The sequence below is a fragment of the Monodelphis domestica genome, chromosome 5 (assembly GCF_027887165.1).
Source record: "Monodelphis domestica isolate mMonDom1 chromosome 5, mMonDom1.pri, whole genome shotgun sequence".
Lineage (NCBI taxonomy): Eukaryota > Metazoa > Chordata > Mammalia > Didelphimorphia > Didelphidae > Monodelphis > Monodelphis domestica.
In genome coordinates, this window is record NC_077231.1 from 16,994,462 (window position 1) to 17,009,871 (window position 15,410).

At 34.4% G+C, this 15,410-nt stretch overlaps 1 protein-coding gene across 4 annotated transcripts in view; it reads right to left on the minus strand.

Moving 5' to 3' along the window:
• Positions 1–1,175: 1,175 nt before the first annotated feature.
• The window catches only part of ERGIC2 (ERGIC and golgi 2), an 85,165-nt gene continuing 70,930 nt past the window's right edge, over positions 1,176–15,410 (minus strand). For all 4 annotated transcript variants that reach the window (XM_001363607.4, XM_056797667.1, XM_056797670.1 and 1 more), the window contains 4 exons: positions 14,912–15,009; positions 3,163–3,325; positions 1,777–1,859; positions 1,176–1,373 (listed from right to left, as the gene is read on the minus strand). In XM_001363607.4, coding sequence (XP_001363644.1) covers positions 1,308–1,373; positions 1,777–1,859; positions 3,163–3,325; positions 14,912–15,009 — 410 coding nt within the window. In that variant the 3' untranslated portion in view covers positions 1,176–1,307. The remainder of the gene's footprint in view (positions 1,374–1,776; positions 1,860–3,162; positions 3,326–14,911; positions 15,010–15,410) is intronic.

The window sequence follows — 15,410 nt, forward strand, 5'->3', positions numbered from 1 at the left end:
AAATCCTTAAGTATTTATTACAAAAGGAAAACTAAAGTTTAGCATGTTTCTTGAATAGGAAAATATAGTTATGAATGGCATTTCAGATTACAGTCCTCTTTTTACTTTCAATTTTATTGTACTACTTCTTTATAATTAACCTGAGGTTATAGCTATATAACTTCACACTCTGCCGAAATGGAAACCTAAGGCCTGATATTCTTAATATTAATCAAGCAACTTGTTTTTTTGTCCCATGGAATTTTAGAATTGAAAATTGCTTCAGTCACACCCCATCATTTTACAGAGGAGAAAAACTTAGGCCATATATGTTGCAAATCACATTTCTTCATTTGTACTCTTTACACCCCTATATCTTTTTCTTAAGCATAATGCTGGTTCATCTTGATTTGCTCTTCAACTTTATATTCCTTGGATAAATTAACATAAACCAACACAGCACAAAATAGAAATCCCATGTCTTAATTCCTTTACAAGATTAATTCCCACTAATATAGATGCATTTTTTTCAGTTTTAAATTCCTTACACTATATGTTAAATGATAAACTCCTTGCAAAAAAAAAAAAAAGGAATTGATACAATAGGTTTTCCTATGACCCATCCAAAAGAATTCTCAAATTTTGTCAGGAAAATGCCCGAGTTATATCTCCAAGCACCAGTGTCGTCATAATAACTTTCTTTTTATCTTCTTCTTGGCTTGAGCAATGTTAGATAATTAAAAGATCCAATTATGATGAAAAGCAATTAGGTCATATTTCTTATTTTAGACCAGCTTTAATTAATGGAATCTTTGTATTAGTATGGCTTATTAATATTAATATGGCAGTATTTTAGGCCTTATTTCTGTTCTTTTCCTGTGTTAATAGTGACACTGGTCACTGATTTTCAATGTCTGGACTACTTAAACATGTTTTAATTCTAAATTGATGGCTTTATAAAATAAAATGATTCATCACATCTACTACTTTTTTATTCATATGCAGTTTGACTTTTTTCTTTTAAGAATCTACCTTACCAATCAGAATGGCCTGATTTTAATGTTGACTGCTCATCTGCTGTGAAAGTAGTACTTGGGGATTTTCTTCACAGAATCTCTCATGTTGGGTTCAATCAGAAGATGGGCCTTGTGGCCTCCTCTAACAAATTTGTAACAAATACAACAAACACAAAGTGGTAGTGGTTGTTTTTTTTTTTAAGGTGTGATTTCTCCTTCCCATTCATACTTTCTTTTCTTTCAACATATTGCACAATATTTTATTATTTTAAAAAAAGTTTTCTGTCACGGAAAAAAGTTTTTCTCCTCTTCTCAGGAGGTGCTATGTATACTATTTTTTGTAAGAGGTAAGTGGTTGTTTGTGTGGCCATCCTGGACCTAGAAAACATAACAGAAAAAGATCAGATTATTACTTTTAATTCTTGTAACATGCCTTCAATATAAAGATAGAAACTATTTTCACTCATTTTGGATATACTGGGGGTCCTGATTGCCTGTTCCCCCCATTCACCTGTCATTTCACTGATGTAGGGAATCCTCAAGTAAGCAAGCACCCTACATCAAAGCAGACAAGCAACAAGATTGGCCTAGACAGATGCCTGGGAAGTTAAGTAACTTGCTTAAGTAAAAAGGTTACACAATCAGTGAGTATAAAAAGGCTAGACCTGGAACTTAGGTCTTTAATTCTGACATTGCCTGCCTCTCAATCTCTATTTGAAATATTGCAATATATGAAATACAATATTGATATTCAGATAGTTGTTTTACTATTCTTACTTACAGAAGTAACAGGTTTGTAGGCTCCAAGTCGGAAACGACAACAAATTATGTCAACTAAGAATTTTCCAATTCCATGAAGCATGCCTGTAGTTAAGAATAAGTGCATATAAAGTACACTTGTCAGAAAATAAGTATTTTCTTTCTTAACTAATTCCTGAATTACCATTTTAAAACAATAACAACTAATCAGATATTGTGGATTAAGGTGTGGAAAACAGCGAGTAATTTCATGGATGACATGTCTTACTCAACAGCTTAACTTAGAATTGTAATTTTTTTTTTAAACCCTTACCTTCTGTCTTGGAATCAATACTGTGTTCCAAGGCAGAAGAGTGGTAAGGACTAGGCAATTGGGGTGAAATGACTTGCCAAGGGTCACACAGCTGGAAAGTGTCTGAGGCCAGATTTGAATCTAGGACCTTTCATCTCTGGGCCTGGCTCTCAATCCACTGAGCCACCCAGCTGCCCCCCAGAATTGTAATTTTCAAGGAAAATGGACATTTAAAAAAATTGTATGAGCAATTAAGGCCACAGAACTCCTGGTCCTTGAAATTCAATTTCTCCAAGTAGTTTCATGAAAGGTTTCCAAAGTAAAAAAACATTGAGGGCTGTTTTTGTTTCTTTTGGGAAATTAATGATATTGTAACAGTACATGATTAGCTAAGTAGCAATATGGTTATTACAAATTAAGGAAAAAATGGCATGCCCAACACTAAAACTTTTTAAAAACCACAACAAGCAATAAAGATAAATTATTTAATTACATGATATCTTAAACATGCAGTAAGTTAGCAAGCATAGAACTGAAATTCTAGACAAAACTATTCTTCCCTTAATTCAATAGCATTTCTTATGAAAATTACAGATCTTTGTAATAGCAACTTAAGTAAAATTGAACTCTTCAATTCAGGACTAAAGTTTTGACAATCAAGTGAGATTAATTTATAGGCCTCTATTTTAAATAATTCATTTTATAAAGTGATTAAAAACTATTATATATTAGCATTTTTATGATTTAAAAAATTTCCTCAAATCAGACTTGTGAGATAGATATGTATTATTAACCCATTAATGATGAGAAAACAAGGAAAGAAAGCCTTAACCAAAGGTCACAGTTTTTGAGCCAGAACTCAAAATCAGATTACAATATCACAGATTTAGAGCTAGAGACCTCAGATGTATAAACCAAATTTTTAGTTTTTTGCTCAAATGAGGAAACTGAGGCCCAAATAGGTTAAGATGCAAAGTAGGGATTCAAACCCATGACTTATGCAATAAATCCATTATTTTTTCCATTGCATCATTCCTCCTTTGTGACTCTGAATCAACCCTCTTTCCCATTAATAAGCAGCATTTCCAGAAATAAGATGTAAAAATATTTTATTACCTGTTGTTGAGAAAATTCCTCCAATAATACCACATAGTCTCACTAAAAACTGCCAGAATGGCATATGCTCTTCAGTCACTGTTACCATAAGGGAACTAAGATCATATTTCATAAATATCCCAGATACTCCATGGCTTCCTGCTGCATGGTTAATGGCACGTTCCTAAAGCAAATTGGGGAAAAAGGTAAAATAAATAGATAATCCAAGTCAACATTATGTAATCAACTTCTATTGCTTCTTAACTTTTTGACTGATAAACAGGTATGAAGAAGTTCAGGCAGAAAAGTTTCTCTTCTGTGAATTAAAAGTAGGTAGTAAATAAGAGAAGAAATGTGTTTCCCATCAATACCACAGGTCTAAACTTCCAATGTCGCTATTCTATTTCTTCACTTCTACTGAAAATATATTTAAAGCTCATAAAAGGATCTTTAAAGTTACTGAAATGCATTTTATTTTGGTTAAGAGCAGCTGAATTCTAGAGAAATGGGATGTCCAATAAAGAAACTCTATAAATGCAGATCAATTAACAAACAATTGGCTGTGTGCCAAATATTGTGATGAGTACCAGGGATATAAAGGCAAAAACAACAAAAATGTAGTCCTAGTCTCTGCCCTCAAGGTATTCTTTTGGAGGAGACATGTAAATATAAAAAGTATATCAATCACAAAAGCCTTCAAGTTCAGTTAAACTTTAAAATTAAGTATTAATTCCAAGAATAGGAAGTTTAACTCTATGCATGAAGGGTAGTCAATATAAAGGTATGGAGATGGGAGAGGAAATGTCTTGTGTGCAGAAAAAAAGAATAAATCCAATTTGGCTAGATCATAAAGTGTGCGAAGTGGATAAATTTATAATAATACTAGAAACAAGGAATAATAGTCAGGATCCTTGTGGTTAAGATCTTTAGATTCCAAACAGAGTTTATACTTGATTCTAAAAGGAATAGAAAGCCAAAGAAATTTATGGTGTGGGGGAGTATGTTATTGGACTTAAGTATATCACAACAGCAGCTACATGAAAGATAGAATGAAAGAAGAGAGCCCTGAAGCAAGAAGACTAGAAAACTATTATAAAATAGTACAGAGTAGAGATAAAGAGTCCAAATTATGGGGTTGGCCATGTGAGTTAAAGGAGAACTTGCACTACTTGGCAAATGATTAGATCTATATGGTAAGAGAAAGAAATGAAAGATGACAGCAAGACTAAGACTAGGTGGCTGGAAAGACAGTGATAACCAAAACCAAGAAATTTTAGAAGAGGAGCAAGTTTTCATTTGTATAGTAGTTTGTTTGATCCTAGTCAGGTCTGATTCTTTGTGACTCCAATGGGGTTTTCTTGGCAAAAAAAAAAATGGAGTGGTTTGCCATTTCCTTCTGGAGCTAAATTTACAAATGAAAAACTGATGCAAATAGTTGAACAGGATCACACAGCTAGTACTATCTGAGTTTAGATTTGAATTCCAAAAAATGAGTCTTCCTAATTCCAAGTTATATATTGCACCATCTAGTTGCTCTGGGATGAGTTTAGGGAGAAAAGATGAGATAATAATTACTTATTATCATTACTTTAACATTAATATAATGTTTACTATATACCAGATTATGCTAAGTGGCTTTACTGTCTCATTTGATCCTAGGAGGTGGATACTCTTATTATCCCTAACTTAAAGATGAGAAAATTGAGGCAAATAAAGGTTTATAATTTGTCCAAGGTCACACACCTAGCAAATTTCTGAGTCTGGATTTGAATTCAAGTCTTCCTAAATCCATTGTAGCACCCACTTGTTTTGTAAATATTGGCCTATAGGATATCCAATTCAAAATGTCCCAAAGTTAGGCTAATGTGGGACTAAAGCTCAAGAAGAGACCACAGATGGATAGACTATTAAGCCAGAGATAATCTAAGACAGTGATGGCAAAATTGAGACACAAATTCATTGTTTGTGGAGTTGTGAACTGATCTAACCATTCTGGAGGGCAATTTGGGACTATTTCCAAAGGGCTATAAAACTGCATACTTTTTGATCCTGTAATACCACTATTGGGTCTGTGTCCCAAAGAGATAATAAAATAGGAGAATTAAACTACTTGTACAATAATATTTATAGCAGCTCTTTTCATGATGGCAAAGAATTGAAAATTGAGGCGATGTCCATCCTTTGGGGAATGGCTGGACAAATTGTGGTACATACTAGTGACAGAATACTATTGTGCTATAAGAAATGATAAGCAGAGATGATTTCAGAAAAAGCTGAAAAGATCTATATAAAGTGATGCAGAGTGAAATAAGTAGAACTGGGAGAATACTGTACACAGTAACAGCAATATTGTATGATGATCAACTGTGAAAGATTCATAACTACTCTTGAATGATCCAGGACAATTCTAAAGGACTTATGACAAAAACTGCTATGCAGATCCAGAGAAAGAACTGTTGGAGTTGGATGCAGATCAAAGCATATAATTATTTACATTAGTTTACTTATGGTTTTATTTTATTCTTTGTTATCAATGACCAATATGGAAATGTTTTACATGGTAACACATGTATAATCCAGATCAAACTGCTTACCCCAAGAGGGGAAGGGAAGGAAGAGAGAGAAACAAAGGGATTTGATAGTTTTGCAAAACACATGTTGAAAATTGTTATCACATGTAATTGGAAAAATATCTTTAAATTCAAAAAAAAAGAGGCTGAGACATGTCAAAGAATTTTAAAAAGAGAATGACTAAAACCCAAAGAAGAGAGCTGCCAGAGAGAGGGAGTGGTCAGCAATGTTAAATACTGCAGAGGTCAAGAAAGTTGAGAATGAGAAACGGTCATGAGACTTGACAGTCAAGAAAACACTGAGAAACTCCTAAATAAATTATGGCATGTGAATATAACAGAATAATATTGTTCTATAAGAAATGATGAAAGAGATGATTTCACAGAATTCTAAGAAACAGGAATTGATGTAGAGAAAAGTGAACAGAACAACAATTTATACCAGGGAAAACAAATAAAGACTTAAGAATTCTAGTCATTGCAATGACCTACTACATCTCCAGAGAACATATGATTAACCATGTTTACCTTCACCCTGAGAAGTGATGACCTCAAAGTATGGAGATACAGATTTGTGTACATTTCCCCTCTGTGGATTTCTTTTGCTTGACAATGCTCACTTGTTAGCAGAAAGTTCTCTCTTCTCCTGATTTTTATTTGAGTTTGGGGAATAGCAACAGTAATACCAATAAATGAAAGCCACTGAAATACTTTTTAAAATGTAGACAATTTTGATTAACATGGAAATCATTATAAACTAAAAAAAGTAAGTTGAAATTAAGGTTCATGGTTTCATACACAATCTTTTTTGTGCTCTGCTCTGTATAAGGAAATGTTCATTTTTGTCTAAATTCAAAATTCAGAAATCAATTTTTTAAAGAGATTTTTTGGTAACTTGAGAGCTAATACTTCTATAAGTCTAAAAGAACCAGAATAACTAAATAGGACCCAAGTAAAAACAAACACAAAAAATCTTGAAACTTGAGGTAATAAACCCCAGCACAATAGGAACCCTGAAAGTCCAGTAAAATGCCAACAATTAAATCAACTGACCTTGCCACTAAATTTTTTTAAATTAAAAAATTAAAATGCAAAGGAGAAATAGTCCAACTCTTGATCACTACTACAAGTATGAAGAAGATCCAGCTCAAACTCAGTGAACAGTGAAATAAAGGCACTTACTTCAAAAACAGCAAAGAAACACAATAAATGGCCATAAGCTCAAAAAGAGCTTTTCAAAGGGCTGAAAAAAAAAAAAGACCTTAAAAACCAAATGAGAAAGGTTGAGAAATTAGAAAAATAAAATGAAATTAAGAAAATTATGAAAGATCAGCCAATTGGAAAAAGGGATGCAGAAAGTCACAAAAAAAAAGTAATCTATTAAGAACCAGAATTGGACAAGGAGAAGTTAACAATTTCCTAAGACAATAAGAAATTATAAGGAAAAATCAAATGAATGAAACAATAGAGGAGAATATGAAACACAATCACAAAAGCAACTGACCAGGAAACATATCAAAGAGAGACAATATAAGAATAGCTGGACTCCTGGAAAGTTACAATAAAAAAGTTTTAGTCAACATACTCCAAGAAATTATCATGGAAAACTGCCCAGAAATTCTAGAATCAGAGGTTAAGATAAAATTTAAAGAATCCACTGATCATAACCTCAAAGAGATCTAAAGATAAAAATGCACAGAAATATCATTGCTAATGTCATTTGTAACTCCTAGGATAAGGAGAAAATACTACACACAAGAAAAAAATTTTAATATTGTAGAGCTATTAATCAGAATAACACAAGACTTAGTAGCTCCAACATTAAAAGAATGCAGAACATGGAACAAAGTATTTCATAGAACAAAAGAACTGAGCTTACAACCAAGAATAACATTTACATATCCAGGAAAGGTAAGCATAATTCTAAAGGTTGAAGATGGACATTTAATAAACTAGAGTAGCTTCAACTATTCCTGGGGAAAACCCCAGAACTCAGCAGAAAATTTGATATATAAGGAACACTCAAAGGAAATGAAAAACTAATCATAAGCAACCTGAAAGGTCAAACTGTTTGGTTCCTTTTTGGGAAAATGTCATCTATGACCCTGTGGAATGGCATCATTGCCTGGTTATTTTGAATGGGGGTGTATAGAGGGAAGATTTGAGGTGTATGGGATGAGATTCAGTGTGTAATTCTCAAAGTAGTAATTGATGTATAATCTCAATTTTCAAAACCTCTGAGTATTACTATTCCTTGGAGTAGAGCTGCCCCCTGCCATAAAATTTTTATTTTCCTGATCTATTTTCAAAAACCTTGAGAAGAGTTTATCTATAGCCTGGGAAACTTGCCAACTCCAGGCTGAAGAAAGAATAGGGAGTTTTAAAAGTATCTTTACTGTCCCAGGCTGAAAATCCCATGATAGTCATGGGTTTGGTTTTTTTTTTGTTTTTTATCATGGGGGTCTTTAGGGGTACATAATGACGAAAATCATGCCCTCGACACTTGAAAAGTCATAATTCCTTCCAACACCACCACCCCTCCTCCCACATTGCAAAGGAGGAGAATCTTTTGTCAGGATTATCATAAAAGTTTGTGATTATACATGAGAGGACATTTTTGCCCCAAGAAGGCCTCTTATGTGAGCAGAATCCCTTTCTCTTCCCCTCCCCTCCCACTTTCCCCCTCTTCCCTGCTGTCCACTGTTTTCTCAAAATAAAGCTGCTGTTTTTCTGCCAGCACATTAACTGTATGCTCATTAGTGATTTCTGGGGATGCAAGACCTTTCCCCCCCTCCCCCACCGAAGTTCCACTTCACACAAGGTTGAGGTGAATGTAATGGAATAGACCAAGAGGAGGTAGGGTGGAATGGCTATCTTACAGGAAAGAGGAATGGAGAATGGGAGTGGAGGAAGAGGTACTTGAATCTTACTCTTGTCAGAAATGGGAAAATTAGATGGGTTTAAAAAAAAAGAAACGGGAGGGAAGGAAGATGGGATAAAGGAGGAACTGGGGAGGAGAGGATATATCAAGAGAGAGGAATAAGATGAGGGGATAGGGAGGAACTCCGGACAGGATGTAGAGGAACTTTTAAAACTAAACTAATATCAAGAAACAGGAGGGCAGCTAAGTGGCTCAGTGGATTGAGATCCAGGCCCAGAGACAGGAGATCCTAGGAGCAAATCTGGTCTCAGACACTTACTAGCTGTGTGACCCTGGGCAAGTCACTTAACCCCCACTGCCTAGCCCTTACTGCCTTGTAACCAATACACAGTAGAGATTCTAAGACAGAAGGCAAGGGTTAAAAAAAAAAAGGAGGTCATGGTTATGGGGATAAGGAAGGGATTTTTGGAAAGGTAGATAGAACAAGAATTAAAAGAAGGGACAAGGGAAGGATCTTTGGAAAGGTGGACCAATTTGGAACTAGAAGGTGAAAGGGAAAGGATTTGGGAGACTTTTTGGGAAGGTGTGTGAATTGGAGAGGTATTAGTCAAAAGAAATTGAATATCTGAGGAGGGATAAAGCAGAAAGAAAGACAATGGGGGACAAACACTGAGGAGGAACAGAGTAGCTGGAAATGAATAACTAGTAAGTATGACAAAATATAATGGGATGGTTCATTCATGGGAAGAAAATAGAAAGCAGAAAAGATAAAAAAAAAATCAGGACCTGACAATGTGTTTTTTTATTTATTTATAAGAAACACTGAAAATGAGAATGAAGGTGAGGGGCTAGAGCAAACTGTTATGCCTTTGCTGATCCAGGGAAGGCAAGGGAAACCAGTTGATCTCTGAAAGAGTTGGGGCTAAAATGAAAAAACTGAGTTGGGTTGGGTTAGGGGGATACTACAAATAATAAGGCATTACTGATATTGGGCCTGTATGTATCAAGTCTTGTAGGACACAGATTTTAATAGGAAAAACTAAATGAAATACAGATGAAATGAATAACAAAATAGTAACAGTGGAAAACTTCAATTTTTCCCTCTCAGAACTAGACCAAATTGAACCAAAAAATAAGAAGTTAAAGAAATGAATAGAACCTTAGATAAGTTAAATATGACAGTTATGCTTAAAATGGGATACGGTGCTATCTTCTTTATGGCTTTGGACACCGTATTCCTCCAAATCACTACTCAAACTGTCTATTCTTTCTGGGCCTAGTCAGGCTTTGGCCTAGTTAGGCTTCTGGCCTGGTAGGTCTAACTAGGCCTGCCCACTCTGCAGCCACATAGAGGGGAAAAAGACAGGTTTTTTTTCTTCTACTGGTTTCCTTTCTCCAGCTATTCCCAAACACTCCAACTTTTTTTCTCTTCTTCCAACTGCCACTAGGGATTCCAGGTTTTCCTGGTTTTCCCAGATACAAGTGTCTCGCCTCCTTCCAGGGCAGATACACAACCCAGAAGGATTTCAGTTGGACCCACAACAGACTTTCAGTTTCTCAAGATTCTTTGCCAGGAACTTTCCCCCAAGGTTCTAAATGGGCTTAAGGTAAAACCTCCTCTTAGCGGTTTTTCCCTGACATAGGTTTCATGCTTAGTTACTCCTAATTTTAATCCAAATACAGTTATATGGAAAACCCTCACACACATGCATATTAGTTAGTAGTAAATCTAAGCTTGAAAACACATAAATCCAAACATAGTTTCTGGTGGGATGACAATGGTTTAGAGAGCATAATTATTCTGCAAAAGTCTTACTTTAATACCATGAAACTATGGAGGTAATCCTGCATTCTTGAGGGGTTCTGGAATTGGAACAAAAGTTCTACTGGGTGTGACCAAGCTGGAAAGACTTGTTTTGGAAAAAACATGGTTCTGGCAACAGATTGTGTCTGCTGCCTGTGTGGGATGAAATTTGTGCATTATTCCTCAATATATATTGATTCATAGTAGTAGTTAAAGACTGGCAACTTCCTATAGAAAAATAGTGAAGTTAGGTGCCCCCAGTAGCAGATATCAATCTCTCCTTTTGAAGAGTAGAAGAAACAGCTCTCCCCAAATAGCTTTATACATACATACATACATACATACATACATACATACATACATCATACACACATATATGTCTTTGATATTTTTAGGGGTGACCTAATTTCTATGAGAGAAATCTCAAATCTTACAAGTTATAATCTTGACTCAGCCTGAATGCTAAAGCCTGAGAAATGTTTCAGAGTATTTTGCAATCTGATAAATCCTTGAACAGGCCTCAAAACCAGACTCAATTTTAAAAAATGCAAAACTAACTCTGCCAGCATCAAGTCTGCTCATTAGAGTGATCTTAGGGGGTACAGCCCCCCCCCCCGAATTTCACTCGACACATGCCTAAGGACCAATCTAACTAAAAATGGTCCTGGTAATGTATGTGTGATCAAATTAAATGTTGATAGGAACATGGAGAAACAAGCATATATTACAATGCTAGAGCATCTGTGGATTGTTATTTTAGAAAAAAAAATGGAAATATACATTAATAGTTGTATAAATCTGACCTAGGGATCCCACCTCTAGGGTTACACTCTAAAAGGGCATTACTGAACGGTAAAAAGCTGTGTATGGTTGAAAATATTCATGGAAGCTTTGTTTTTTATGGCAAAATGAATATAAATAACACAAAATTTGATTGTATTTAGAAATGACAAATATTGGAAATATAGAATTAAGTGTATTATTCCCAGAATGACATTCAGCTTGTACCACGTATTCAGAAAGGCAAGAACCTCCACTTAGTACCCCAACTAGGGAAGGGGATATGGAGGGGCAGTTTATAACCTTTTGGTTATTTATTGAAACAGTCCCAGAACAAATCCAGGAGGAGCTGATTGATAACAAGACAAGCCTAAGAAAGTACAGAGGTTTCTGATTCAAGGGTACAGTTGGCAGTTCAGTTATTTTTTTATCTCATGAGTGTTAAAATATGTAAATCATCTTTGTGTGACATTTCACTTCACTGTACTCTGAACCTAGTTCACACATTCAAGATTGTATATCATACCTTCCCCCAGACAAGGGGGCTGGGCAGAGAAGGGAGGGGGAAATCTTGCATTATTAGAATTCTATAAAAGACTGTTCTTGCTCCCAAGCATTTGTCATTAGGGCATCTGTCATCTTTCATGAAAAAGAATAATAAAACTGCTGCTTCTTCATTCATGCTTTCTGACTAATCTATTTTTGTAAGTGGGGAACTTTCAGGAAGTTTTTATTTTATTCTACTGAAGATGAAAAAGAGAATAAAAATAAATACATAATAATTTTTTTTAAAACAGCCACAAAACCAAGAGAAAAAAGTATCTAAGTAAAACAAATACAAAGAGAACTCAAAAGCAGAGGATGTTTATATTAGCACCCAGTATATAATTTATAAATTATAATTAAACAAACTGTAAATAATGTGAAGTTTGTGGTTTTGTGCATACATTTTATGCATTTATTTAAATTTTTTGTTATTAAAAATAAATTTTAAAAAAGTTTTAATCTCATCTTAATCTGTTGATCAATTTAATGTGAGTGTTAAATGAATAAAAACCTAAACTCACAATCTGACACTTTTGGCAAGACTTCCTTGCCAGGATTTATATTGAATCTTGAATTCTACCTATCATCATTCAAATAGGAGAGAATCAGTAGAACAAACAATTTATATTCTCATTACAAGATATTAATAACCAAAGGGTAAGAATTAAAGGTGATAATTATAAAAAGATTTACTTGAATAGATTTTTTGAGTTACTGGCCTAAATATCAATTGATTTTTCTTGCATCTTTCTCTGAATCTAACAAAACCAAATTTTAAAATTTACCACTTATCTACAACATAAGTATTTTTTAACCAATCAATAATATACCACTTTATCCATCCCTGTACTGTCTCAAAAAAGGTCGAGTTTCAAATGTGAATGCTTTGGTTCTGAGTGCATTTACACTCCTTTTCCATGACCCAATTTGGCAGTGGTTATAATCTGTCCAAGGGTTTAAAAGAATCACAATAATACGGTCAACTCTTTCTCAAAGGAAATACATAAGCAAAATGCTAAATATAACATAGTGCCTCGTTACATATTAATATTACTCTCCTGAGATATTACAGCATAATTTAAAACACTATAGGACAAATTTTTTCTAAAGCTTCTTTTTTAGGGGGGAGATGAGAAACACAATCAAATACAGGGAATCCCTATCCTGTTCAGGTTGGAGTACAACAGCTATTCACTGGAAAGTTTCACCTTTGTTATTTTTCCTACCTGGGACAGTTTGTTCCTCCTTAAGGTGCTAAATAGCACACCACTGCTTTCAAGGGCTTCCCATATTGATGCCATACTGATTAGTTTTTGGCTCTTCTGAAGCATAGAACTGTGAGAACTCAAATAATCCACCGGCCTCAGCCTCTCATCAGTAGGAACTAAAGGTACATTCCATTGCACTCATGGGATTTATTGATAAAGCTTTAAAACATTTATCATTGTGCCATGTGGATGAGTGGTAAGAGGAAATACTTTTTCAAATATCAGCACATTTTGCGAAAAAAAATGTTTACTATTAAGTGGCAAAGCCCACTCAAAAGACTCCAACTTTATCTTGCTTCTCCAAATGAAACAATCACTTCTAGGTAGGCTTTCAGTCTAAATTACATTATTACAGAGGTCAACTAATTAAGAATCCTTATCCTGTTCACCAGAGTGGGTACTATAGAAGAGGAATAATTGTACACTCAATTCTTCTTCAGGTCACACAGTCACTGTAGGAATGAAATATTAAGCCTACTTCTTTTCCCAACTTAAAGGCATAAGGGGTTGGAAAGCAAATGTTCTGTTCCCAGATAAATGAAAACTTCTTATATTTAATATTTGCATGAACTACATATTTTATGGCATTCAAATTAAATTTCAGGTGAAAGTAAACAAAACACCAATAATGATCTACTCTATAACCTCATTATAGAATATAGCATATAGATTACACTGGGTTCTCAAATATATGTCACTAGGATATATAAAATCTGATAGGTCACAGGTTAAATTGGTAAATACAGGATATTTGTTGTTATTGTTAAGTCATTTCAGTTGTATCTAACAGTGTGATTCAACTTGGGTATTTTATGGGTTGTTTTTTTTTTGGCAAAGCTACGACAGTAGTTTGCCATTTCCTTCTCCAGTTCATTTTACAAATGAGGAAACTAAGGCAAACAAGGTTAAGTGACTTACTGAGAGTCAGTGTCTACAGCCACATTTGAACTCAGGTTTTCCTGATTCCAAGCCCAGCATTCTATCCACAGTACTACACAGCTATCCATGTGCATGGAATTTAAAAACCTAACTAATCAGAGAAGATCATCATTAATTACATGTTTGGCCACCAGGTAATGGATTTTTTAAAGCTTTTCTCTTCCTGGTTCTCTTCCCAACTTCCTCCAGACTTTAAAATCCTTCTTCACTGCAGTCCTAGAAATTCCCTCAGTGCTTGAGGCCTCATCGTCTTCAAACAGCCTGCCTCTCCAAAGGCACACGCACCATGGACTACCCCTCTACAAGGCCTGCCCTGCTTCTTCCACTGGTCAGTTCCTTCTGAAGCCTCAATTTTTCAAGGAGAAGCCTGCCTTCATTCTCTCCAAGGCCCCTGTTTGATTTCCTCTAGATTTCAAAACCATGCCACTTAACCTGATATTTCCATTCCCTTCACCCTTTGCCTTTTAGCTCCTTTTTGTGTGTTGTCTGCCTCCAACAAAATATAAGTTCCTTGAGGGCAAGTGCTGTCTTTTTGTTGATATTTGTCTCAATGCATAGTTCCTAGCACATAGTAAGCACTTAAATGCTTTTCTACTTCAATCGAGAAGAGGATATGATCTTAGAGAATATATATAATAAAGAAATAGATGTTATGGAGTAAGTTACTTGAGATCAAATTACTTAAAGTTAAATATATAAGAAGTTTAGCAATTTCTGGATTAACTAAACAGCATTTTAGAAGGTAAAAAACAAAATCAATTCATTTTTCCATGCCCTGAAATTTTTACAGTGCAACAAATATGGGGAAAAAACCATTTACAGAATTATTGCCAAAAAAGGACACAATAGTTTTAATACAATTCCATTTTTTTAAAGTTCTGAGCTTGGGAAAAACTTCAACTTAAGATAAAATTCTTCTTCAACAGATAAGACTAAAAAGTAATTATCACCAGATCATTTTGCTAGTCTGAAATTAACTTACCCTTTCTGTCACTGAAAACTGGTGAGTGTCTGCTGAAATTTTGTATGTATTGAGTTTTGTTGGCACAACTGTGATAAAGTACTGGAACATCTGGTTATCTAGAATAAAATAAGAAAAGCTTTCCAAAGAGTCAATCAAAAAATAAATTAGTACTTAAAAAATACTGTTCACTAACTACATTTTTCCTGAAAGTTAATACCACCCACCAACTACCAAATATATAGTAACTAATAAACACCTTTATTTATTAATAATGTACATAAAACCTGGTTAAATGTATTTAAGGTACCAAAATGACCATATTTATAAACAAATTCTAAGGAAAATAGCAACCAATTCAGTACCAAAAATATTTTACTTTTTTTTTTTGGGGGGGGGGGGGGTTAAATCTGCATCAAAATTTCTACATAGTTGCAAAAACTATATCTAGGGGGATAAAATAAAATCATGCTGGTATTATAACATAAAACATAAAAAAGTTTAGCTATTATCACAAACA